This window comes from Eublepharis macularius, chromosome 2 (genome assembly GCF_028583425.1).
Source record: "Eublepharis macularius isolate TG4126 chromosome 2, MPM_Emac_v1.0, whole genome shotgun sequence".
Taxonomy (NCBI): domain Eukaryota; kingdom Metazoa; phylum Chordata; class Lepidosauria; order Squamata; family Eublepharidae; genus Eublepharis; species Eublepharis macularius.
Window position 1 is genome coordinate 40,613,932 of NC_072791.1, and position 27,659 is coordinate 40,641,590.

The 27,659-nt window shown below is 39.9% G+C and overlaps 1 protein-coding gene across 1 annotated transcript in view; it reads left to right on the forward strand.

Annotated features, from left to right (window-relative positions):
- The window catches only part of CEP128 (centrosomal protein 128), a 228,169-nt gene that overhangs the window by 37,302 nt on the left and 163,208 nt on the right, over positions 1-27,659 (forward strand). The window contains exons 9-13 of the mRNA XM_054970762.1: positions 1,005-1,091; positions 2,561-2,635; positions 7,025-7,157; positions 12,394-12,545; positions 27,260-27,610. Of these exons, the coding sequence (XP_054826737.1) occupies positions 1,005-1,091; positions 2,561-2,635; positions 7,025-7,157; positions 12,394-12,545; positions 27,260-27,610 (798 nt within the window). The remainder of the gene's footprint in view (positions 1-1,004; positions 1,092-2,560; positions 2,636-7,024; positions 7,158-12,393; positions 12,546-27,259; positions 27,611-27,659) is intronic.

Genomic DNA, 27,659 nt, shown 5'->3' on the forward strand with positions numbered 1-27,659 from the left:
GATTAAGATTTCAAGTTTAACCTTTTCTATCAATAGGGTATGTTTTATTTTATACATTTATATGATCACAAGCAGGGGTCATGTCGTAGAAAATGAGCTGGAGGAACTCATTAGCATAACTCATTGGCATACACCACACCCCTTGACAGCACCAGAAACGTGTCATTAGCATAACTGATTTGCATATGCAACACAACCTGACATCACCCATCCTGGCTGTTTTGGACCCAATCCTGGCCATTCAGGACCAAAATTGGACCCAAAATGGCAAAAAGGGGCTGAAAATGGCCGAAAAGGGGCCCAAAATGGTCAGGATCGGGCCGCTGCTGAACAGGAGAGTGATCCACAACCTGTCAGAGGCCCAATCCGGGCTGTTTCGGCCCCAATCCAGGACGAAACGGGCCCAAATGGCCGAGAGTCAGGTGAGCAGGGCCACCTGACATGTGACCTCTTTGGGGAACTGCCAGAACTGCGTTCCTGTGCGTTCCCCCTTGAAATGAGCTCTGATCACAAGCAACAATATCTTCTCTATATGGCATAAAGGTATGGTCTTTCTCCTTCCATATTAACATGGCTTTCCATACAGATCTTCCAGAGAAGCCTTTCTTGGAGTGCCTCCACCTTCTAGGTGAATCAGGCTGTAATCACCACAGCTAGGGCCTTCTCAGTGGTGGCACTGCATCAATACTCTCCCTTTCTTAGGCTTTCTGGTCACATTTTCTGTGTTCACATTGGTGTTCCATTCTATTTTTTGATTTTCATCAGCCCCCCCTCCATTTATGGTCTCACCATGGTACCCTCCAGTTCAGTTCTTAATGCTACATTTTCTTATTATTCTAATGTATTTTGTGATGGCATTTTATAAGTTCTTGAGTTGCTTTGAATACTAGGAAAGCAGTGTGTAACTGTTTTAGACACACATTTTGTTATTGTTAAATATTTGCCAGACCTCAGCAAAGCCTTCAGCTCTAGTTAAAAAAAAAAAATCTGATCTATCCTTTCAGGCTTTAAAACAACAAGATGCTAAAGTGAATGAAGCAGAAATCCTCTTGAAAAATAAACTGCTGAAAACTGAAGATGAAAAAAGTAAAGTAAGAAAATTCATGGTTTATATATAACATTAATTATGGAAGGGTGTTTTTCCATCACGACTGATACTTGAGGATGCAAGTGGCGGCTTGCATTATGCATTATTCCTCTGTGGCAAATTCTTTGCATACTGAAGGTTAAATGTCAAAGAGAAGACTGGGATTTAACCCATCTTTTCACATGCCAGACTTCTGTATGGAGGGTTCAGAAAAGAGGAATGTCTCTTCATTTGAGGCCTTGACTACACCCTGAAGAGGTACAGTGCAGACATTGGGTCTCTGCTTCAGAGTGAACTAGCCATGGTTAAGTTCCCACAGCCAAAAAAAATGGTCATGCTTGGGGCTGTTTTCTCTAGTGCTTGAGCCAAGAGCCAGCGTGCTACAAGAGCCAAGAGTGTTCAGCTCGAGTACGGTGAAACCCAGGCCCAAAGTATTCCTCTATCATTAAGATTATTGCTTGATTCTGGGCAAATTGCTGTGGGTTGGCCCTTATCTACCTCACAAGATTATAAGTAAAAAAGAGAAAAAAGTGGATTCAGAAGAAGTGAGACAAAATATTAACATGTAGCATACTTTTAAATCCCTGTGGATTCTCATGCCCTTGTTAAGGAAAATTAGAAGGTATTTCCTTGTATTCCAGCCCTGAAAACTACAAAGGGTGGAATAAAAAATTGGTATCTTGCAGGGAGGGAAGGAGGGACAGAGGGAGGCCTTAAATTGGCTAAGTTAACTCTGGATTCTCACTGCTTCCTCTGGCAGCTATTCATGCCAACAAGGGAAGTCTGTTCCATTGTTGTGGGTCAGACCTTAAGGAACACTCTTAGGTGTCCTTGTCTTCAAAGCATGGTGTGCAGCCAGGATTAGCAAGAGGGTTTTCTGACCTTCATGGCTGCCATACTGCCCAACACATTTAGCTTTATAGTACAAAATCAGCATGTTGAGTGCACAAGTATGAGAGTATATCCTAGGATACCAAACATACACGTTTTTTGTGTATCTCATACATTTATACGACCAATAGACTTTTAGAATTGAATGTATTCTAGTTCTAGCCCTTCACAAATCTACAATGCCCTCTTTCATTTTGGCTTGTGATCTTGGCTATTTTTTATTTGCCTTGAGATAACATTTTACTTTTTCATTTTTCTTTTTTAGCAATAAGGAGTTTGGGGCTTTGAGGAGGAAAACAATTAACACCACATTGAAAGGAGAACATAGACAGAGTGTAATAGGGAGATACACTAAAAAGACCATTTTGTAAAAGGTATTTTTTGAGGAGAGAGTACCTGTAAATGGATCATTTGATCAAAGGTACCACTGGGATAATAGACATTTGGTTAGCTTAGCATAGTAGTGCATAAGAAATGGGCTTTCAGAGTACTTCTGGGGTGTATTAAGTATCGGTATCTAAATAATTCATAAAATTACCAGCAATGGAATGAATTTTTATCTTTGCTTCTAATCCAAATAAGCTTGAGCTGGAACTGGAGCACTCCCGGAGGAAACTGGATCAGTCGGAATACAGCCGAGAAGCCCTTCTCCACCAGGTAACCACTTTCTAGAGTGAAAATCTCTCTCCTTTCACAGTAGGGCCTCTTAAAGCTTGCTATCAAATATTCTTTGGTAATGTGAGGAAGAAAATGGAGGTGTGATAAGGAAAGCATTCAGAATCATGCATGCCATGTTTGATTACAGAATGACATTTGATATGAGGCTGTTGTGCCAAGGCAGCGCTGAGAAATGTAACAAACCGTTTTGTCTTAATGATTTTATGATAGAGTACCCATCTGACAAAGATTTAATCAATGAGTCTTTTTTGTTTTATCGTTTTACATTTTGTATCCTGCCCTTCCTAGGATATGGAAGGTTGAGGTAAAAAGTTGACTAGCTTAGAAGGTCTCACTTCAAGGATGAGATGAAGTAGGAACTTGCAAAAAGCAGCTGGGTGGGTGGTAGCATGTCCGGGAGACCCGGATCTCATAAATGTGAAAGTCAGGAGGCAGCACAGGTTTAAACATCTGCAGAGTTTACTGGTGAGGTTACTTCTCTGCATAGTTACCACAACAACTAAACTAAACTTGCTTCTAGAATTCTCTATTGCTCTTCATGGGTTGTTGTAAATCCTGGAGTGGATTATCTTGAGGTTAACTCATACTGAGCTGAATCAAGGAATGTAGTTTTCACAGAGACCTCTCAAGGCTGGTCTTACACTGTGGTTTTCATAGGCCAAACTTGTGCTCATTTCATGGACTGTTCCCCTTTTGTGTCTCACTCTGCTTTAACAGGTACACTTGGGACAAGTTATATTTATAAAGCAGTGGGTTGTCTCAAGCCATATAAGGCAGTCAGCACTCTGTATCAATAAAGGTCCCCCCCAGCTCATTACTACTTTCACCAATTACCTATTCCCAGTTAATTTTAAAAAAATTGGTTAAAACCCCATACATTGGGCGTACATATCTCTGTACAGCATGAGGCAAGTAAAATGTATGTTTATAGTTTACACCTGTTTGCTTCCCTTGTTGATGTTTGATAATATGATTTTTATGTTGTGATAGCACAAATATTTTGGCTTTCTGGCCTGCATTTTCTGATACCTTTGGAAATAGCAGAGAGAGATAAAAAGTCCCCTCCTAGGAAAGAAGTAAATTGAGTGATTGGAGTTTTTCTTTTTCCTCTCCTGGAGCTGTTTTCTCTACTTTTGCTTTGCACAAGCAAATTATAACTTGTGCAAATGAACTGCTTTTATATTGCTAATCTCCTTTCTGGCATCTAGCAATGTAATTTATTCAGCAGCAAAATCAGCCAGCCAAACCAAACCTCTTTGTGTTTCATAGCAAATTGGCTGGTCTTAGTTTTGCAGAATCCTTTTTTTTTTTTGCTTCGTGTTGCAGTACATATTTGAGATGTTTATTTGAAATATTTATTAAGCTACCATGCTGAAGGAGGGTGGGAAGAGGAAAGTCCTCAGTTTTGCATTTCCATGTGTTTAGATCCTAATTCTATGCTGCGTGTACATATAATAGCTGAATTTTGCCTTTACGTTTCTGTATTCTCATACTAATGATACCAATTCACACAATAAGCCCTGTGCTACTGCATTCCAAATCTCAGCCTGAAGTAGAAGAGCTGATGCACACTTTTCCCCATGATGAATCCTTTCCAGCCACTTGTTCTTACGCTCTTATCTTCACCTGTATGATGTCCCAGGTATTTTTTCACATGCAAGAGAATGAGGTAGATAAAGTGGAATGCTCCACATCAGACTGCGCTACAGCAAGACAAGGATCGTGTCTTGGAATGTTCCCTATGGTAAAACTCCCTGTAAGTAGAAAACTGGCATGGCAAACAAAGAGATGGGGAAAAAGCTCTCTCCGTGCTGTGCTGTCTGTCTGTTTGCATGGGAGGATATTTAAGGGAGCATTCAGAACTAGGATCCATCATCTGTGCTCTGTCCTACCTCCTCATCCTCTTGCATGTGTAAATTGGTCAAGTTGGTGGTGGCTGACAAGTGCTTCAGAGCTGAGAGGAGGAGGCAGCTCAGCCCTCAGCTCTCTATTGTTATCTTACTTGAAGAAAGACGGGACCTTCAGTTAGTAGAGAAGACAGCGAGGGGTGGGTTGTCCTCTCCACTTCTTTCAGAGTAGATGAGCCTATGCTCCAAACTACATGTCACGTGACTTAAAGTGTGAAGAGAGCTTGACTCTTGAATGCTTATATCCCGGAAGTCTTGTTGTCCTTTAAGGTAACACTGGGCTTGAATCTTTCTGTTCTACTGCAGACCAACAAGTCTACCCACCTGCAATTCTATTCTTGAAAATATTGATGTGTATACTATCAGCCCATGCATTGAATGTGGAGTCTTCCTGCCATCCCCTCTGTTCCCAACTGACACAAAACCACAAACTGGAGCTATCCCAAAATTACTAACACATTCATCAGTCATTTAAACATTAATTTATATTTTTCCTGAAAAGTGCTAAAGTGCTAGACATGAGTGTGTGTGTGTGTGTATAAGGTATAATATATACAAATCTAAACCAACATCCAAAATATCATTTTCTTATCAGTTAATAAATAGCACTTCTCATGTCATAAAATAAATAGCATACAAAAATACTTCAGGTCTTAATAGAAAATCTCAAGCAATGACACAATCCAGCTGGTGAAGAGAGTCCTGCATGAGGAGAACCATAAGAGGTAAGTTATGGAAGTTATAGGTAAGAGGTAAGTTATGGTAGTTATAGGCAGACGTCATTAAAGTTCCAAAAAATGTATCTCACAGTCCCTTTAATCTTTCAGATAGTGTATATTCCAAGGTGGGCAGATTCTCCAAGATGATAACAGCAGTCTAGAGATTCATGCTCAGAAAGGAGTTGAAGCTGAAGAGCCTAACGGGTTTTGCCAGCATATCTCACATCCCGTTTTGCATTAAACTTTTTCAAAGGCTCATATTCAACAAAATATCCACTGTAATAAAAATAACAATAAATTCAAAAACACCCTCTCCTAAAAGTGCTGCTCTTCTTCATTATGAACCTGCAGTCATTTATTTACAGCCCATAGGAACATTCTGTTACAATACCAAGTTGGTCTGAAGCTGACCAACATTTACAATACACATTTAGGCAGCCTTCAATTCGTTAACTCATGATGTTTAAAGAAACAGGCACAATGTCATAAAAAAGATGAATAAATACTCAATTTCATTATTTAAACCATGTGAAGCAAGAGAATTTGATCTAGATTTAGATTACTTCCTGTTTGTGGTTTGGTGTTAGTTGGTAGCTCTTTTGGTTCCGGAGGAGCCTTCCTGTATGTTTTTGTTACATCCCTTCTGTTCCTGCAGCCCTTTCTAACCAATAGAAGTATCATTTCCAAGGGTTGTGGGACCCATGTGGATGGGGCTGGAGTGAGAAGGGAGTGAGTTTACTCATCCTTCCTCTTCTGCAATCTCAGCTCTGCTGAGGCAAGAGGTCGATTTCACCCCCTTTTCTCTCCCTCCCCGCAGCCCACGGGGTTCTTCTGCGGCATGAATCCCACAACCTGCGTGCTGATCTTTCTGGGGCTCAGAAGGAGATGCATGTATGGAGAAGAACACGGGGAACGTCGTTGTGCCTTCTGTGCACTGATGGTTAGACCTATATCAGTGGTCATAAACTGGAATGACTTTGAATAGGATTGCAGTATGGATCTCCTGATGCAATTTTGTTTTTAACTGGTGCCGTTATTGGGAGCCGCCAACTCGTTTTGGGGTGTGAAGGTTACTCCCTTTCCTCCAGTTTTCCTGATCAAAATCCCCTCTTCTCCAGCTGTTGATTGCCCCTTGAGGGAAAAATTGCTGGTACCTGCAAACAGCAGCTGCGGTAGTAGTGGTATTTTTGTCATGGAAATGGCAGAGAGTGGATTAATTTGGCAGCAATCCAAAAACATCATTCAGAGTGTGAAGGATAATAATATTTTTATTATAAAGCTATATATGCAATAGTATGGATTTATTGCATAAATCACTTTATAATAATAATTATAACAACATTTGATTTATGTACTGCCCTTCAGGACAACTTAATGCCCACTCAGAGTGTTTTGTAAAGTATGTTATTATTATTCCCCACAACAATTAATCTGTGAAGTGGGTGGGGCTGAGAGAGCTCTGGAAGAGCTGCAACTCACCCATGGTCACCCAGCTGGCTTCAAGCAGAGTAGGGAATCAAACCTGGTTCTCCAGATTACAGTCCTGCTGCTCTTAACCACTACATCAAACTGGCTATTTCTGGGTATGTTCCATTTATCTTTATGGTCACATTTATGTTTGTGCCTTAGATCTTTCAAAGAATTGATATCATAAGTAAAGATTCCTCCACACCTTTCAGATCGCTTTCTCCTTTGTTTAAAAAGCTGGCACTTGTCTGTGTGTGTGTATGTGTGTGTGTTAGATTGAGGATCTCCGTTCCCAACTCCTTAGAGCAGAAGAGGAGCATCTGCGTTTACAGCACCAAATCTCTCAAGTTGCCACGCATCACCAGAGCCATCGCAATGAGCAGGAGGTTGACAGGAGGAAGCACAGAGGTAAGACTCTCCCCACTCTTTGTTCCCTCACCATTGTTACAGGACCAGGAAAGAAAAGTGTATAATAAGCAGGCCTTGGGCAGGACTCGAGGATTGGAATGGTAAGAGAGAGAAAATGGTGAGCCAGCTCACTGGGTCTCAAAATCATATCTGCCTAAAGCATCTTGCCCTCAGTATCAACCAACTAAAACCTTCTAATGACCCCAATCCATGATAATCCATGGTGATCCCCGGCCCGAGTGACATCCATTTGGCCTCGGCCAGGGCCAGGGCTTTTTGGTTCTGCCTGTGGCCTGGTGGAATGCACTCCTGATGGAGATCCTGGCCATGTAGGATTTGTTACAGTTCCACAGGGCCTGCAAAACAGAGATGTTTCACCGAGCATCTGGTTGAGTGCCAGTGACCTGTTCCCTTTCTGACCGTGACGCCTCATTACCTACCACTTTGAGCACTGTGTCATGTCCGGGCCTGTAGCTTTTATAGTAGTCTTTGTATCTGTTGGCGACGCCTGAGTTGCAGATGGTTTGTGATTGATTTTTGTGTTTTTATGCCGTTTTAAATCTGTATTTTATTGTGAGCCGCTCTGAGCCTGTTTGCAGGGAGGGTGAGATATAAACATAATAAAATAAATAAATAAACCCCAAATGGAATGCTACAAAAATATCACCTTGAGATAATAAAAATATTTAAAGTTTGTTTGAGAAGCTAAAATTTTAAAAATGGAAAATATATTATAGCGTTCTTTTGTATGATCAGTTGAAATTGGTGCAATCAGGTATTGGTATGCATATATGCATGCATATATATATATAATAATAACACTGCACTTATATTCCACTCTTCTAGGCAGATTCATGCTCAGTGAACAAAGTCAGTGTTGTTATCCTCACAATACTGCTGGGGCTGAGAGGAATGGCTGACCTAAGGCCACCTGTTGAGCTAATGGCAGTCGTGGGATTTGATTTGCAGCCCAGCCACTTAACCAGTATGCTACAGTATAGCTGTAGTTTTATATAAATATGAAACTTGTGTTACTATATTCAAAGGTTGACATTCTTGTCCTTCATCAATCTGTTATGCTGTATGTATAGCATGTATTTAGAGGTTCATGTTTAATTACTTGACCGTAAATTAACCAAAAATTAAGTGATACTTTGTCAGGCAGACTATCCCAACTCTTACAACCTGATTTCCTAGAGATACCTGAAGGATTCTGGTTTTGCAGTTTTGAAGCTCCAGCTAGGGCGGGCTGCCTTTGTGCACACTTGTCTCTGCCCTTAAAGTAACAAGTACAGTAGAAACAGAGATGCAGATCTGAAAGGTTCAGTGGGAGCTATTGCATCAGTAGGCTCTGGAACCAGGCCGCCAAAACCTGATGATGTTCATTTGCCATTCTTGTCAACGTGACTGCTGTGTGATCTATCATCAGAAGCAAATGAGGTTGCAAATCTGTCGTGCTTGGTAGATTGCGGCCTTTGTCCCATGTGGCACTGAACAAATCAATACAGGTTCATCTCTAAGTATGCCTTGCCACTATGCTTAAAATGGCTATCAATATCTATTTCCTTTTAGACCCTCTATATTACAGTAGGGCCTCTACAGCCAAACAGCTGGATGATTCAAGATGCTTCTAGATGAGTTCAGAAACTGGATTTCCTTGTTGAACATTCTATCATTTCTTTTTCTTGATCCTGGTCTCCCACTGTTATGGGAAACTCTGTCATGATTAACACTCTGTCATGCCTTAACACAATATGGGAGGGCTGTGGCTCACAGCTGCTTGGCACCCAAGTTCAGTCCTCAACATCTCCAGTTAAAAGGGATCAGGTAGTAAGATGATGTGGAAGGCTGAGATCCTGGAGAGTCGCTGCCAGTCACAGTAGACCACAGACCTTAATAGACTGATGGTCTGACTCAGTGTAAAATCATGTAAGGTCCACATCAACAAGCCCTTAGTGTCTATTGCATATCAACCACTAATGCAGGGCACCTTCCCTTGGCCAGTATTTCCTCCATCTACATAAACATTCCTACAGAAAAATGATACGGCCAATTACTGCCAAGTCTCTAATCTGCACTTTCTAGACATAGTGCTTGAAGGAACAGTAGCAGACCAACTCCAGGTCATCTTGGGCAATTCATCTTATCTGAAGTCCAGACCCTTTTCATTCTGGCCTTAGCATGGGCTATGAGATGGCGATGGTCCTGGTGGCTTTAGCTGACTGCCATCTGAGTGTAGGCAAAGGCGATGCTTCTTTGTGGCTCCAACTGGACTTATCTGCAGACTTTGGTCCAGCAGACCATGCCGTTTTGTTGAGGTGCTTGAAGGCAGAATTGGGACTCAGGATATGTGTTGTATCAGTTCAAATCATTCCTCATGAACTGGACTCAATGGGTTGCTGTTGAAGGCCAGTTATCAGTGTGGAACCTATCTTGTGGGGTTTCGCAGGATACAATCCTATTCCTCATGTTTTTAAATCTCTAGGTAAAGCCCTGAAGACTAATAATTTGTAGTGGTCTGTCATCAGTATGCTGATGACACCCAGCTCTAGATCTCCTTATCCAAGTTTCCTGGTGATGCAGTCAACATTCTGAGTTGCTGTCTGTCAGCTATGGTTAAATGGCTAAGAGTGAACATACTGAAACAAAATCCTGACAAGACTGCAGTAATGCTGGTTGGGAAGGTGGAGATCTTAAAGGATAGTGTGCTTCCCACTAGATAAGATCTAGCTAACCTTTGCTGACTTGATTTAGAGCCAGTTTGGTGTAGTAGTTAAGAGCAGGGGGACTGCCCCCGTACTTTGACAAGGCCAATCTGGCCTCCTGGATTCATGCCACAGTAACATTGAGATAAGAGTACATTAATATGCTGTACATACACTAGTGGCCAAAATTGTGGAAACCTTTTGGAAAATGTGTATTTTTGAGGTTTGATGGCTCATAACACCACTTTTTTTTGGGGAGTAATACTATAAAATTATATGTCAATGGAAAGATAATTTAATCAAGAATGTAATGCAATAACTTTTATGAAGGAAACTTTTTTTTTTAGAACAGTAGTTATAAAGAAGAAAATTGAAACACATAGAAAAAACGAGTTATACAACAATTCTCACCATGTCAGTTAATACTTAGTTGGGTAACCTTTTGCTTTTATTACGGCCTTACAATGCCTTCCCATGGAGTGAACCAAGTTTTTTAGTTCTGCAGCTGTTATAATGTGAAACCACAATTGAGTTATTGCTTCTATTAATTGTGGTTTATTGCTGGGTTGCTTCTCACTAACCAGTTTCTTTGGTCGGCTCCATAGATTTTTCAATGGGGTTAAGGTCTGGGCTATTCCCAGGCCATTCCAACAGTGGAATATGATTATCTTGAAACCACTTTTTGCACACAGCAGCAACATGCCATGGAGCTGAATCTTGTTGAAATATAAATGCTTCATTATCTTGGAAAAGATCACATGTGGAAGGCTTCAGTTTGGGCTCAAGTATTTCATTTATGTATTTGGGGGCATTTATATTGCCATTTATCACGCAAATTCTGCCCACACCTTTTGATATCATACAACCCCATATCATAAGACTAACTGGGTGTTTCACGGTAGGTGTAATGCAGTCAGGATGCAAATCCTCTCTGATTCTTCTTCTCACATATTTTATGCTATCACTACCAAACAGGGAGATTTTGGTCTCATCGCTCCAAATAACCCTGTTGCATTGTTCCGCTGTCCAGTTAACATGGGCATAAGCCCAGTTTAATCTTTTCAACCTTTGTTTGAGAGATAACAATGTTTTTCTTTGTGGAATTCTAGCATTAAGACCAAATTCCTCCAGTCTGCGCCAAACAGTCCTTGCACTCAACTTCACATTGAATTGCGCCATTTCGTTCTGTATGATTTTCGTTCTGTATAATTGTGCCATTTCATTCTGTATGATTTTCTTCTGTCACCTAGGCTCAGTCTCTCAATTCTTCTATCATCCCTTGCTTGTGTGCACTTTTTCCTGCCTTTACCAGTCTGGATTTGTAGTGACCGAGTTGCCTTATACCTCTTCAAAAATTTAGAAATGCCACCTTTGGTTAAGTTTCCACCAATTTTTCTTCTAATTTCTTCATAACTGTAGCCTTGTTCACTTAATAGTACTATTTTACATCGCTTTCTGGGTGACCAGTCAACTCTTTGTGCCATTTCTTTAATTTTATTACATTTTACAAGCTCACTAAATGAAAGAACACAAAACAAGCCAACCAACTTGATAGCAATCACATAACACACTGACAAATGACCTCCTCTCAGCTCCAATACATGACATCAATAGCTGAATCCTACTGTGACCTGATTGGCTCATTGCCAAAACAAGGTGACACCTGATTGGCTCTCTAAAGACTCATGCTCATTGGCTACATTCAAATGAAGGAAAGCTGCTTCATATCAACCTAAGCAAGTTGTGCTTCCTTTTCCTGGTTATTTGGCTATAACATTTGATAGAATACAGATAATTGAACAAAATTTGTTGCATTACATTCTTGATTAATTTAAATTATCTTTCCATTGATATATAATTTTATGGTATTACCAAATTGCCACTAGTGTAGGTCTCCCCTCAAAGGCAACTTGGTACAGAGTGCTGTACGAAGCACTCTGTACTCTAATCCAATATTGGATTAGATTGATTTACACTGTGTAGTCTGTCTGGAGTCTCAATGAGCGAGGCAGACTATAAATAACAGAAACAAATATTCCATCTTATCTTGTTAGCAAGATGGCTGCCATGTTTGACTACCTTAGGCTTTGTGTGAGCCTGTTTATTTTACAGGGCAGCTCCTCATACACTCCAAAGCAGTATTGTTTGCCTTCCTTTCCCTACTGTTTCCCAGTTTCTTGGTTTCTGACACACTGCAACAACTTCCATCATGCTGCATTGTATCCCATATTCTTCCATTCCCTTCTTTCAGTCTCCTCCCTGCCTTCCTTCAAAGCTAGTTCATAGTTTGCAAGGGAGAGGGATGAGTCCATCTCATCATCTCCTTTCTCTTGACCAAGTTACAGAAGGTAACCCATCTTTGCTGACCCAAACCAGTTCTCTGAGTCTTGTTTTTTTAATTGTCCTTAGAGTTTGACAAAACTCCAGCATTCCAAAGAAGCAAGAGTACAAAACAGGCTATATATATGTGTACATTTTTTAAAAAGTTGTTGTGTTATTTCTTACTACATATTTTGTCTTCTGTGTTCCAGTTGTTGATCAGGATAAACAAGATATGGAGAAACAGATCTGGGAGCTGAGAGCAAAGCTCAGTCATAGTGCTGTCATGTCAGAGATAGAGGAGTTAAAGCGATGCATTGAGCGCAAGGACAAAGAGAAGGCACAACTTGCAATGAAAATAGAGGTAACTTTTTTCTCATAACACTATATTTGAATTATCTTTCTTAGGAAGAGTGTTTGCTATGTTAAGGCCTACTTGTCACAATCAGCAGATCAAAAGTTAATCTCATATCAAGACTAGATCACTTCACAATTTTGATGAGGGCCTGCATGACTGAATGCTCCCCCAAAGGAAGAGATTCTTATACACAGAAAGCCAGAGTATTGAGAATATTAGTCTAGAAGCATTCTTCTTAGCATTTGATTTCCAATGTGCAGGGTACATTAATTTTTTTGAGGAGTATGCAGTCTTTCAAGTCCCACCTGCAGTCTGAAATTGTACATCTAGACACAGATTATGATGGAATCCCTGTTCACTCCCCTACTGTGAGGCGAATTTTCCCGCAAAAATTCAGTTTGCCTGCTTTGACTCAGCAGCCCCAAGTCGAGTGTTGATATTTGTGGTTTTGGAAGTCTGTTTGTCCCACACTGACAGGCAGATACAATTTTGGCTTTTAGCCCAGTCCAGGAACTTGATGGGGAAAAGCAGGAGCCCTCTTCCTTTTTGCTTGAAATGGAACTGGAGATAGTGTAACATTCAAAAAGACAATAACTTTATTTAACAGGCCGGGATTGAGTAGGTGTAATCAGGAGATGGGAGTGCTGAGGTAAAATTTGGTTGGTATTATGGAGTACACTTTTTGTAACAGGCAAAATAGTACCCTTGAAGTTTAGTTTCATATATTCTTAGTTCTTAATAGTGAGAGGTGTTTTACTTAGTACTTTAGTTACAGCAACAATGTTTCTTCACAAAGTTCCCTATGACAGTTCAGATTTCCTGGAGTTTGTTTAAAACTGTTCTCCCCTCACAACAGACCCAGGGTCCTCTTCAGAGCCAACCCCCTTTTAGAAACTGGGCAGGAATTAATCTTCCAGGAGGGAGCAGCATGTCACTCAAGCTATCCATTCCAGGCAATAGTTAACTCTTTCCCTCCCAACTCTCTGATTGTGCACCTGCTTTTAAGTGCAGTCTGTCACACAGGTCTACTCTTTAACTTGCTTCTGGTAAACTAACCCAAGGAATTTATGTTCTGCTAAATCATTAATGGTCACATCCCCTCTAATTCTTCCCCCAGCAAACATCTTACTGCAATTTCCAGTTCTGTAGTCAAACTGGTGATCCCCACATAATGCCGGAGGACATGATTCTGTTTGGAAAACTCATGTATCAGCCAGCTGATTTAGCTCACCAATGGCTGTATGCAGACACACCTCAGATTCAGCAAACCGTTCATGATCTGTCCATCATTTTTCCATTGTGTAAGCCATGTAAAATAGCTAAGGTCAAGTGTTGTTTGAACCAGTTGTGTACGCCCTGGCCTAGACATCCTTGTTGTATTGGCAGACTCCTAAATTGAAATTAAGTTAACATGTTTTTTTGGCACAAAAATTGCATTCAATAAAGCAGCAAAGCAGAGGGAGGACAGAATGCTACTGGCAGTGATCTGACATCACTTGTAACTTCTCAAGCATCGCCCGCCCCTGCCCCAGTTCTTTTTTAAACTGATATTTATGTCGCTCTGTTTTGATTCTGTTACATTACTTGAACATGGGAGGGCCAGAAATCTACATAATCGTCAAGGTGAATGTGTTAGATTCATTGGATTTTCTGTGTAGTGCAGCAAAAATTATGAACTCGGTGAGAATTGCCATTAGCTTCAATGCTAAAAAACAGATTTGCACAATGAATAATTTCACTTTAAAAAACCCAGCACACTAAAAAGGAGACGAACGTAGAAAGAATTGGTTTATTACAGTATCACCAAAGGACGACATCTGGATAAAACTGGCTTCTTTAAAGGCTGAAGAGGATGAGGCTGTCCTTTCTCTCAGGAATGTCATTCAACAAGGTGGGAACAATGATGGAGGAAGCTCATGAGCCAAGTAGTTACCAAAGGACCTCCCTGCAGTGAGGGCACAGACCAAAGGAACTGGCAGACTGGCCAATGTTAGCATATGGGAGCAGGAATGCTGAAGTTATGAACCTTTTATAAACTTGGTTAAAGTTTTTTAAAAAATAGGGTTTTTAAAAGGTATTCTTGAGTGCAGCTGTTCTTTGAAGCTCAGGAGAATCAAATATAGATAGTATAAATGGGCAATCGTTAGAACAAACGCTATTTAATTCAGCATAATAGTGCATCTAGAGGTAATGTTTAATTTCCTTTATAATTATGTGGTTAGATTTATATTGAGAGCTGCTGGCTGGCTCAGAGGGCTGTTCAGAATATGTCAAAGCTTGGCAATAGGGTTGTCAATTCTAGTTCCAGTAAGGACTTTTAAATGGTAGGATAACCTGGAATCCTCTTAGGGTACAAAATACTCATTGCTGTAAAACTAGTTTGAAAAATCTTTGTTTTTTGTTGGGTCGTTATTCATAGCTTTCATGCTTCTGATTAAAGAAATCAAATTAAATATAATGAAAAATTAATACATTTTTCCTGAAGATTTCACAACTTAATGTGCAAGAGAGTTACCTGCTGAAGTGCTGAAATCACCAATTGTATTTTGTTTATTTTACTGCTGTTGCTGTTGCCAAATAAAGTAATATATTAAGGAAATCAATGTTTGTTTTTAAAAGCTTAATTTTTGTGGCAAATCACTGTCTAGATGCTGCTTAGATGCTGTGCTCTTTCCAGTAGTATAACTGTTCTTTTTTATAAAAGACAAATTGATAGAAGATGGCTGAGAGATGGCCTGCTTTTTGTAAGTTTTTAAATCCACAGGCTTAGAGGTCTGTGCCACTGGAATGTATCTTTTAATACACATTTTGCTTCCCACTGTTACCCTCCAAGGGAGGCAGCAGCAGCTGCAGGAAGCAAAAAGGGAACGGATAATTTCCTTTTCGATGCAACATTAAGCTACAAAAGGCTGTGAACTCAAAACCTACAGGAGTACCACAGTATCTCATCAGAAGGGTTGTGTAGTACCACTTCCAGCTGCAACTCTGGTGTGTGTTCTGTCTAATGAAGCTGGGCAAGCTAGTTTCAGAAGAGCAAAGTTGCCTGATAATTATGACAAGAAATTAGGAGTTTTTTAAATTAACGAAGCATGTTAATTGGCTTAATATTTTAGATGCTAACTTAGAATGTCTTCAAGCTCTGTGATACAGTACATTAAATATTTCCTCTGTGATACGGAGCAATTAGAGGTTTCTGGAAACTTTTTCGTAGCAGCGTTTATGGATTTCTTCTTCATTTCCCCCTTCACTTCTCCATGGTACCTGTTAAGGAAAAACAGGCTTTCACTTCTTAAATTCTTTAAGTCTGAAAGTTAGAGATCAGATACTTTTAAAATGGGAGATGAGTGATACAGTGAGACTTTCCACTTTCTGAAGATGGAACACTAGTATGTCATCATCCTTGTTAGCTTCTTGTTAGTCTCCAACTTCAGTTTGGAGTTCTGATGTTAACTCTAAAGGAGATGCAGTTAGCACACACTTATGTGTTACCTCCTTTTATAATAGCAGGATTTGAGTCCAGTGGCATCTTAGACACCAGCAAGATTTTGTAGGTACAGTGTACAAGGCTATGAATGTGCAGTCATGATTTTATAATACAGCCTTATGAGAGGAAAAAAATAGAGTGTGGAGAGCTGAGGGGGGAGTAGTTTCCACTGGATGGGCAACTAATAATCACCCAGGGAATGGAAAAGGAAGCGAGGAGAAGCAGTTAGGGACTATAATTTCTGCATGCAAAAAGACGTACCAAGATGCAACTCAACAGCAGCTTCAGAAAAGAGTCACCTTATGTGTGCACAGAAAGAAGTTGGGGAAAAGCCTGGGAAAGTTGATTCTGCATCTCACACTTCCTTTCCTCATGTGAAAATCTGGAGATCAAGAGAAGCAGAATGGAATCTGAATTGCCCTGAACTGACCATGAGGAATGGGCCACTAGGGGTGGGCGATTCGGGTTTCTGATTCGGGATAAATACCCGAATCAGACCTGATTTGTAAAGATTCAGGATTTCTGAATTGGGGCCAGCATGCTGGCTCTGATTCAGAAATGCTGAATCAAAGCTTCCCAAAGTGATTTGAGCTGCTTCGGGAAGCTTCAGGGGCTTTCAAACCCTTTAAACTTCAGCTGGCAGGTGGGGGGGATGCTCCCCGTGCCTGCCTCTTGCAAGCACGGGAATGGCCCTTGCTGCTTGCAAGAGGCAGGGCAAGGGTCCTTTAAACTTCAGCTGGCAGGTGCAAGGAATCCCTCCATGCCTGCCAGCCGAAGCATGGGAAGCCCTCCTGCCACTTATTTCCTCCTCCTCCCATCAGGTGAAATAAGCTGTAGGACGGGAAGTTTCAGTGTGCTCTGAATCTTCATGGAGCATACTGAAGCAAGGCAATAAGCGGTTTCTGAAGCGGCTTGCTGCTTCAGAAATCACTTATTTCCCATTCTTTTTCCTGCTTCAGAAATTCAGCTGACAAGCATGGTAGGATCCCCCTGCGCCTGCCAGCTGAAATGCGAGAAGGGCCCTTTCCTGCCACTTACAGGTGGCAGGGAAAGGGCTCTAAACTTCAGCTGGCAGGTGGGAGAGATCCTCCTCATGCCTGCCAGCTGAAGCGCAGGAAGGGCCCTTTCCTGCTGCTTGCAAGAGGCAGGGAAAGGGCCCTTTATACTTCAGCTGGCAGGCGTGGGAAGGGAAATTCTGAAGCAGGAAAACCAAATCTTTCCTTGCACACTCCTATGGGCCACTGTGCAATCCACCTTGAGTCACAGTGAGAAAGTAAATTAATAAAGTAAATTAATAATAAAAATACAATCAATAAATTGTTTGCACATTTCTGTTTGTTTTAATCTCTAAATTTAAGATAGCAACCGCAGGATTTAAAAGCCAGCCGAAACACCAGTCAGCAACTAATTAAACCATCAAACAAATACTAATTGTTGCCAGTTGCCTAAACTAAAATGTCCCTGTTGTGTAACTCAAAAGACTGGGTCCTGAGAGAGAGTTCCACATGTAAAATCATAGTAAAGAAGCCTTACCTATTATGCCTATCCATTTCATTTCAAACAATAGGACCAGATTACTGCTGCTTGTTGAGGTGCTATAGAGACCGTAGTGATGGTTGTAATTTCCTGGAATAGATGGTTGGCACTGCCCCTTTCCAAAGACAGCTTCCAAAGATAGCTTAGCTAACCATAGGGAGGCATGCCCAGATCAAATCCATCAGTGTTTGCCATCTGTCATGTGCAACACTGAGTAGTGGATGCAAGATTTTCTTTTGATGATCTTTTACAGAATGACAGTTGTGCGTTTTGTTTACCTGTTTACTACATTTGTATTCCACTGTTTCGCTGAGGAGACAGGGTGGCATATATGCTTCATCCATCTTACGCTTTATCCTCACAACAGCCCTGTGATGGAGGATTGCCTGATGGAGTAACTTGTCCAGGGTCTCCCATGGCATAGTGGGGATTGTATCCTAATTTGAAACCTAGTCTTCCTGTGTCTAATCACAACATCCACTACACTATATTGACTCTGTTTTCTTTTCTTGCAAAAACAATCATTGATACTTTAGAGGACATACTAACTTTGTTTCACTTTATGTGTGAACTTTTTTTGAACTATCCAAAGCACTCTTGATGGGGGGGGGGAATAGATATTTTACAGTTGACAATAAAAAAGCTAATTTAGCTTGCGCTAATGTACCTTTCCAAAGTTACGTAGACCTGAAATTGGAAGATATACTGTACATACAAAGTACATTCATTCTGTTCTTTTAAACTCACATTGAACCTCATTAACCTTCATAGGTTATTTGCATTCATAAGAATTCCATGTATCCTCTAATCAATGACTGTTCCTGATTTAATTTGTTTTTTTCCTGCCATCATATAGAGTCATCTGAACTGATAATAAGCTCGTAGTTGAATTTTTACATAATTTGAAGAATAAGATGAAGTGTATAGTTTCAAATTAAATGAAGGAGGTGGTAATTGCATGACAGCTTGCATGACTGTGCATAGCTACAAAGTGTTTCCAAGGCACTAATTGATGTCTGGCTCATGTGTAATACTGTCTGCCATCATGGTGCAGTGGTTAGAGTGTCTGACTAGGATCTTGGAGACTTAGCTCTGAACCCCCATTCTACCATGGAAGCTTGCTCAATAACTCCGGGCCACTCTCAGCCTAAGCTGCTTCACAGAACTGTTATGTGAATAAAATGGAAGACAGGAGCCACTTGGGGTCTCAACTTGGGAGAAAAGCAGGGTATAAATATGGAAACAAACCATTATTTGCTATTCCTTCACCTATGCTAATTCCTCATCTTCCCAGGTTAGCATCAACTATAACAGTGTTTTATTGTTATCTGTAGTTAGTTTTAAAACTTTGATATCGAAACCAGGATTAGAAGTGGGTTTAAATCCTTTTTTTTTTTTAGAACTATAACTTTGGGTATACTGGAGCAAATATAATGCTTCATCACAGTTAACACTAAACAGGGAAGAGTGTAGGAAAGATGCATGTGAGTCCATGGAATGTTCCAGGTTGCCAATAACATGGAATTTACTTGTGAATAGACCCTCTTAGGGTTTCTCTCTAAATGTCTAAACAGGCTCAGTAGATAATAACCCGAAAGGCAAATATGATGGAAGCATTTGTATGAATTGTGTTGTGGATTCTAACAGACTTGAATTTTTAAACTCCTACTTGTTAAGCATTCCATTTTTTGGAGAATAGTAGCAGGTTATGTATGTTTGCTCCAACTTCAAGAACATCACAGCAAATAAACAATGTTCTGTATCCATCCATAGGTATATGGAAGGAGTGCGGGGATTTCCTGTGGTCCTTTCTGTTCCTGCAGGCCCTTCTGACTGCTAGAAAGATAATTCCTAGTGTTGTAGGGCCCTCTTGGAAGAATAGCCATGGGAGCTGGAGAGCTGCAGAGGGAAAGGGGGTGCCATTTCCCCCTCTCCTCTGTTCTGCCACTGCTTGTGAAAGACACAACAGGAGTGATTTCATCCCATTCCGTCTTGTCATTGTAGTACCCTGATTCCCCCCCACAGATTCTGAGACGCTAGGAATGATCTTTCTGGGGTTTAGGAGACGTTGGAATACAAAGGAATACTAGGAAATCAGTTTTCTATGCATTCATCATTGCATGTAGTCCAATGTATTATGTATGCATTACATGTATCAAATATATTTGAATTTTATTCTTAATATAAAAGATTTAGGGTGCAAGGAATACAACTAGCTAGGTCAATCTCTCTGTCATCAGAATTACTGGATTTTCCTGCATTTTTCCTGAATTTTTTAAAGTGGTCTTAAGAAATTGAAATTGCCCATCAAAACATGGCAAGATAGAATAGTTTAATTTCCATGAGGGTGAGATGGAACAGCTTTGTATTTGGTTGTTGTGGATTTTCTGGTCTGTATAGCTGTGGTCTTGGCATTGTAGTTCCTGACGTTTCGCCAGCAGCTATGGCTGGCATCTTCAGAGGTGTAGCACCAAAAGACAGAGATCTCTCAGTGTCATGGTGTGGAGAAGATGTTGGCAGGTAATTTATATCTACTCAGGAAGGTGGGTTTGGGCTGAGTCATCCTGTAAGAGTTTCCCAGGGTGTGGAATGCTAATGGAGCATTCCTGTATCCTCACTGTATCCTGAGGAGGTTCTTTTGCATATGGATTGGTGCTTGATATGCTAATCTTCTCTGCAGGGCTATTGTGGGATGTAGAGTATTTTGTTAGCCTGGTGTTTTGCAGGACTGGAAACCATGCTCTATTCATTCTTAAAGTCTCTTCTTTCCGGTTGAAATTGTGCTTATGCTTATGAATTTCAATGGCTTCCCTGTGCAATCTGACAAAGTAGTTGGAAGTGTCCAGTATTTTAGTATCCTGGAATAGGATACTGTGTCCTGTTTGAGTTAGGCTATGTTACCTGCCAACATCTTCTCCACACTGTGACACTGAGAGATCTCTGTCTTTTGGTGCTACACCTCTGAAGATGCCAGCCACAGCTGCTGGTGAAACGTCAGGAACTACAATGCCAAGACCATGGCTATATAGCCCGGAAAATCCACAACAACCATCGTTCTCCGGCCGTGAAAGCCTTCGACGATATAGCTTTGTATTTATTTGGGTTTGAAGCTTTCCTAGACTTCCTTTCTGTTAAGTACTGGAGACATTTTATATTCTCAGCAGGGGTATTTGTTCTCTGAAGAAACATTTTAAGCAGAGCTTGTCAGTTCAGCTAGTTGCCACAGTCCACACTGTTATCTTAACTGCATACAGTTAAACAAATAATTTAAATACATGCGATACCTATCCTTTCACATATCAGCACATTGCTTGATTTTGGGGGTATCTATTTCCCGTTTGACATCTTTTTTTGCATACTGCAGAAGATGGATGAATCTAAAGCCAGTGAGAAGATCTGAAAGTTGTGTTCTCTACAAAATATAAGAGCTGTATTTACCAGATATTGTAGATGCTCTTACATATGTATCAGAAAGTATCCTAAAGGCTAGCCCCAGACACTCACATCCATCGACTATTTTACAGAATTAAACATTATAGTTTAACTACCTACCAAAGTTATTGATGTTCATGATCTTTTAGTGTTATAGTCAACTTTACAATCAATAGGTAGTCACGTATCTGTCTAATCATTTGAAATTTTCCTTTGTTACAAATCAATATCAAATTATCATCAGTTCTGGCATAGAAATTGTTCTTAATCAATCATGCTGAATTCAAACTCATTCATAGTTTCTAGACATGGTCTTAACAAGATATCTGCCTTAGGTAGCTGATAAGTGATGGAGCACCATCTCTTATGGCATAACGCTTAGGCTGGAAAAATAGCACAATAATGGATAGGCAAAACTGGCCACGCCAATTCAGGTTCTTCCACTTTACCTAATAACTGGTAAGATGCTTCACTAAATGCTGTCATTATTTATTTAAATATTTTCATCCTGCTTTTCCAGTTATCCACTGAATAGGCATTATATAAAAATTTAAAGCAGTATGAACAACTAACCTAACAGCCCTATTTTACAAGTCTCCCGTAATAATCATCAAACAAACTTCAGCTTCTACCAATAACCCTCTTAAACAGAGTTGCTTTACTTTGCTTTTGAAGTCCTGATCCTATGTGTGATGGACAGCGGGCTGTCCTAACCCGAGAGGTAGAACAGCCACGCAGCTGTTTCATCCTTGAGCCTATGGGATTGCTGCCCCAGCATCAAATCTCCTTTCATAGGGGGGATGGAACGTGGGTGGCAAGGAAATGCAACATCAGTTCAGTTGGTGTCTGCCTCAGCAGGAGAACATACAGTATCGAGGATGGTAGAGTGGTTTAGCTCTACCTCTGGGACAGGGCATAGTTGTGAGGCCTGTCTTTGGTGATGAGCAGACCTGGTACCATTTGGTCTGATTTTTGGAAAAAGGTAGGCTGGTGGGGGTGGAATTGTGTGTGTGTGAGGCTCCTAACTAGATCAGTGAAATCCTTTAGACAGTGAAATTTAGACAGTGAAATCCTTTTTGCAACTGCAAACATTAAAAGGAATTTAAATCACAACCTGAAGCCATAACTAGCTTTAAGTGCCTCAGCCAGGCTTCCCTGTGATTATCTGGACTGGGCTGCTGTTCTGTTTTTAAAAAGCCACAAGTACATAAATATTTGTTTTGTTGAACCTCCTGATCTCTGTAACCTTCTGGCACAATACAAAAATTACTTAACAGCAGTGAACCCAAAGCCTTTATACTCGCTAGTCGCTACCATAAGAACACTTAGCATCTGAGGGGAAAGTTTGCATTTCAAAACAAACCGAATTCCCCAAAATTATAGGAGTCTGTGGGTTTGGATGAAAAAGCCTGTCATGCTAAGTTACAGTGAACATGTGTACATCCAGTATGAACACACACACATCTGTTTCTAAGAAAGAGCCAACATATGTTCACTTTATGCGGAAAACAACAGAGGAAAACATTTCCGTACCTGAGCACTGCAGACCTCCTCTAAAACTTTTTTTTTTGCTAACCTGCTGTTTTGTGAGAGGTTCCACTCATTGAGCCACTATTTTGTGACCAATAGTTCCCAAGGCTGTTAAAAAAACTTTTAAATGGCTTCCAGAAACGTAAAGGTGTTCCCTCTCCTTGTCTAAAGAGATATAGCGTTGGATGTTGTAACTGATGATACTCCCTTCTCCAAATCTGCACAATCTCAGTCAAAGAACTAACGTAGAGATTAAACAACTGACACAAAGTATCATATACTGTTATCTGGTTTCACCTGGAGAAAAAAGATTGAAATCACTTTAACGAGTGCCTATTAATACCCCCATTCTGGTGTCAAAATAGAGTGGTCCAATGTGGAAAAGATTGCAGAAAGGTTTGGAAAAATAAATAGGATACATTTTTTGCATCTGCAAAGAATTGTTATATCTAATCTTCGCTCGCATGCATGTGCTCACTATACCTTTAACAATGACTAATTTTAAAAAGTTATAAAAGTATCATCACCTACACAGACAATTCACAAAATAAGAGTTACATGAATCCAAAATTCCATTTACACATGTACTACACACATAATGCAAGGAGCTTAGTTATTGAGGAATCTGATTACAAGCACGAGAGCTCTGAATTAAATGTTCTCAAAAGGTTACTTTCTGTTAAAATAATCTCTGACATCACTTAGCTTCTCCACTTAATTGGGTTTACATTCTTAACTAATTGATTTTCTTCTAGACATCAAACACTTTACAAGGTGACCTGTACTCATGCTCGCAGATAATGCCACAAAATTTATATATAAACTTCAGTAATGCAGTTTAGCTACTTTCAGTCATAACACTAACAATGCCACATCCTTGTTTTCTATTGGGCACAAAATAATGAACCATGAGTTATACCTTTCTTCTGTCCTTAATTAGGCTATTTTCACCATTATTTGGACATTTCTTATACCTGGATCCAGCTTTCAATTAACATAATTCTCATATCTATTGATATAAATCAGACTTGCCTCTGAGCTACCTCAAGACTATACTAACCCGAGGCCTCGTTATTCTTGGTCTAACAAGCCTAAGTATTTACTGAAACCTGGTTTTGGCCTGCAGGAGTTCTCTCTGTGATGGTACCAGCCAGCTAGATCCATGAGATGGAGAACATTAAAGTTGCGCCATTACATTTCTTTCAGTCATTTTACTCAAAAAGTAAAGTGACCAAAGAAGTATTCTTCCAGCAGGTTTCTCACTCAGAGAAAAGGATCGAGCCCATTATTGATCCTCGATCAGCAGTTGTTTATAGTAATGGCATTTTTGTTAATATCAAATATAAAATGCATTAGGTATTTAATGATTAGCAAATCCTACTGCAAGTAGGAAAGTTGACATGCATTTTGTTCAGTGTATTTCTTTAAAAACATTTCTAATATTTTAAACTATTTGTTAACCTGAGAGATAACATGGAATATAAACATTTCAGTTACTATTCATGGAATAAACTACTTTGACTACAACAGCTTTCTGGACATTCATATTAGGTTCGACTTAAGGTTGTTTTGATAGGTTGACCATGGAAATTACCAGACATGTGTGGTCTTGTTAGACTACCAGAGTCCAATTTCATTTAATGCAATCTTATGACTCTCATACTTTCTTTTTATAAGATTTATTATTTAAAAGTGTTATAACCACTATGTTAGGTAGACAGTATTCTGTTTTTCATCCTTAAATCCTCTTGGTTTTGGAAGGTAATATGAATTTTCTTAACCTTAAAATACTTCTTTCTTTTAACTTTTAGCCTTGGAATACAAAAAACCCCAGTAATTAGTGGACAGTATTATTTTTGGGGTAACTGCAGGCACCAGATATATTCCCAGCAACATTGTAGAATATTCCAGCTGTGTGGTTTGTATATTGTAGGATAAGTGTAGCTGGAAACACAACCTGACTAAAAACATCCCAGAGAAGAAAAACAAATTATTCTAAAATTTACAACTGAAGCTTAAATTCTAAATATGAATCTAGTATTTTTCCTGATTTTACAATTTAGGAGCAATTTGACCACCACAGATCCCTTAAAATTATACTCAAAGAAAGGACAACACTGTTAGCAGCAAACATAGCCAAGCTGGCTATACCTGTGGTAATAAGTTTTAGTTACATGGCTCAAAACACTCCCAGACACGCAAATTCCCAGTGGCTGTGCTGGTTTGCTTAAAAAAAAATGAAGAGCAATGCAAGTGCCACACAAAAGTGTAGTAGTTTAAAGGTCTGAAGCTCACAGCGCTGCTGGGCTGGCTAAGTGCACGGTGGTCTTGGCAGGGGAGGGACAGATGAAGTGCTTGTCTTTTCTTTGCTGAGTTTAGTGCTTGGGAACTGCAGTGGCTTCGATTCAGTCCCTCACTTGTGGGGCTTCTTATGTTCATGTATGGAGGGGTGAGGGAGAATCAACTTTTTCCTCCGGGCTGCAGCCCCCTGAAAAGCTACTCCAGAGGGCTAAGGAACCTGATTGATTATAGAGTTAAGCCCGTTTGTTTAAAGTGTTTAAGCATAGTATTTATCTGTGATCAGGTACCATGTGCAACCTTTTAGTGACAAATACATCTTTATGGTAAAAGAAACATCTAGTAAAGAAGGGCCCTTCTAGTTCTGCTATTTGGTACTTTATTCGAAGCAAACAGAGGAAGATTTATTGTCGAAGGCTTTCACGGCCGGAGAACGATGGTTGTTGTGGGTTTTCCGGGTATTGCCGTGGTCTTGGCATTGTAGTTCCTGACGTTTCGCCAGCAGCTGTAGCTGGAGGAAGATTTATTTCACTTTATTAGGAGATTACATGTATCTTGTAGAATGCTAAGATATGTGAATACAGATTTTATATATATTTTTATCCTTATAGATCAGGTTGCTCTGATACTGAGCAGAATGATAGTTGATGCCTAGGAATTAATTACATACTCTTGTGCTTTATGGTAAATACTTGAGTAAAAGATTTTGGAGAGTGGGTAGGATGGAAAATATTAAGAGCTAGTAAAATTGAGTTTGATGTTTTTACATGATAAGATGAATGTCTTCAATTAATTCTACAATACCTTATCTACTTTGCTTAAGTCTTGAATCTTGTTTCATTAACCACTACATGGAAGTCACAGTTGTACGTACACAATCTTTTCTCATACAGTTTGTAGAGAAATAATTATTTTTAATGACCCAGAAAGGCTGAAGATGCCATTATATAGGGTTGGCATCTTTTAATATTATCACTAGATGGGAAGCAATTATAGCTGTTGTAAAGGAAATAATCTAGCAGAGGAGTTGAAAGGTGAGACATGTACAAAATTTGTGGAAGTCTAGATGTAGTAAGTTCCAATAATTTTTGACAATGGATCCTTGCATCATATAGGTTCAAAGTTTGAATAATAGTCCTTATAGATTATGATCAATTAACATGAATACTTATTTGGAACTGAGCCCTGCTAGACACTCTGAGAGACTGAGACACTAATCAAATACTTAAGACAGACTTTACACTTGATGATCTTTAAAAAAAAGCGTGCCAGAGCAACAAAGCATGCTTACTACAAGTTGGAAAGTTTCCCAATATGATAAAATGCCTAATTTTAGCTTCCGCTATAGTGAGCAATATCATCATGCATTGCTTATATTGTAAGCTATGTCTGTCAACCTTTCTGTTAAAAAGTCTTGTTTTCATCTATGTAGAGCATTGATCTTTAATGGCTTCGTCTGAATTTTTTAAACTTCTGCCTCTTGAAAACTTTGATACGGGGCAATACTTGAGTAAATCCAATGTCATCAATTCATAACTTATTGAAATGATTTGACGTTTGTCCTATAGCAAGTCATTTTCAAATTGTGCTTTGGAGAAGCTGTGTAGGAGTTCTTCATTAATGGCGGACACAGTTGCTTAAAAGAGTTACCCCCCCCCAAAAGAGTTAGTACATCCCTACTGTGTGCAGCCATAGTCTTGGTTGTGTTCTTGGGAACACTCTTGAGAACAAAGTAACTTGGCCTCCCACGGTGGTCACCACAGGAATTGAGGGCTGAAGTGTGTGTGGTGTCTCTAATTAGGATCTTTTTTTTCTCTTTAAGCTTGTAGCCATTTGACAAATAGCGGAGCTGAGCTCAGGAAAACAGTGCATAAAGGAGGATTAGACTGTGCCCACTACCAATCTTCCTGACCAAAATCACTGGAGATCCTAATCATTAATGCCTCATTTAATCTGGCTATTGAAGGCCAAGAAGCCTAGCATACCACATGGACTCCATGAGAAATGTTGCAACACACAGGAAGTTCTGTCAACTTAGCATCCTGCAACATACAGAAGGCTCTGTGATAAAGAGGTTCTTCACTGGGCTACCTGACATTCAGATAGTTTTCTGAAGGCTAGTTAGAACAGAATAGAGTAAATGTCAAGTTAAGCTATCCCATCTACTACTTTTGCTTTTGTGCATATGGAACAATGAAGATACCCAATTTTCACAGTTGGTACTAAAGCTTGCTGATGTAATTTAAGTGATGTGCATATGGCAGTATTCTTATCAGCTATTCTGTTAGAATACCATAGAAGTGTATCTTGACTGAGCTTATGAGCATCTGGGAAATCATGGTTGGACTTGGAGGCTGTTGGTTCCTACACACCCCTAAATTTGTCTATCATGGTGTATCCTTACAGGTCAGTCTCTTAATATATGCTGATGTTTTTTCAGGTTCTGACATCTGACTTGGAAAAGAGGGAGGACCAGCAGCAAAGGATGCTGAGCCAGCTGAAGGAGATTCAGAGTAACTACAAGGCCTGTGAAAACGATTGCAGAGCTGCTGAGCGCCAGGTTGCGGAGCTGGCTCAGCAACTAGATGAGTCGGTTAAGGAAGCTGAGAGGTATCTTGCTGAATTTAGACAATCTGAAGTACTCAGACTAGAGAATGAGAAGAAGAAGGAGGAGTTAAAACTGAAAGCGCAGGAATCTATTAAACATTGGAAGCTGAAATGTAAAAAACTGGAACATGAAATAGAAAAACAGACTGAAATTCACACCCAGTTGATGGAGAAGAACAATCTGGTATGGGATTTCTTTACCTGCCTTTTTTCCTTCAAGACAACAGTCTTAG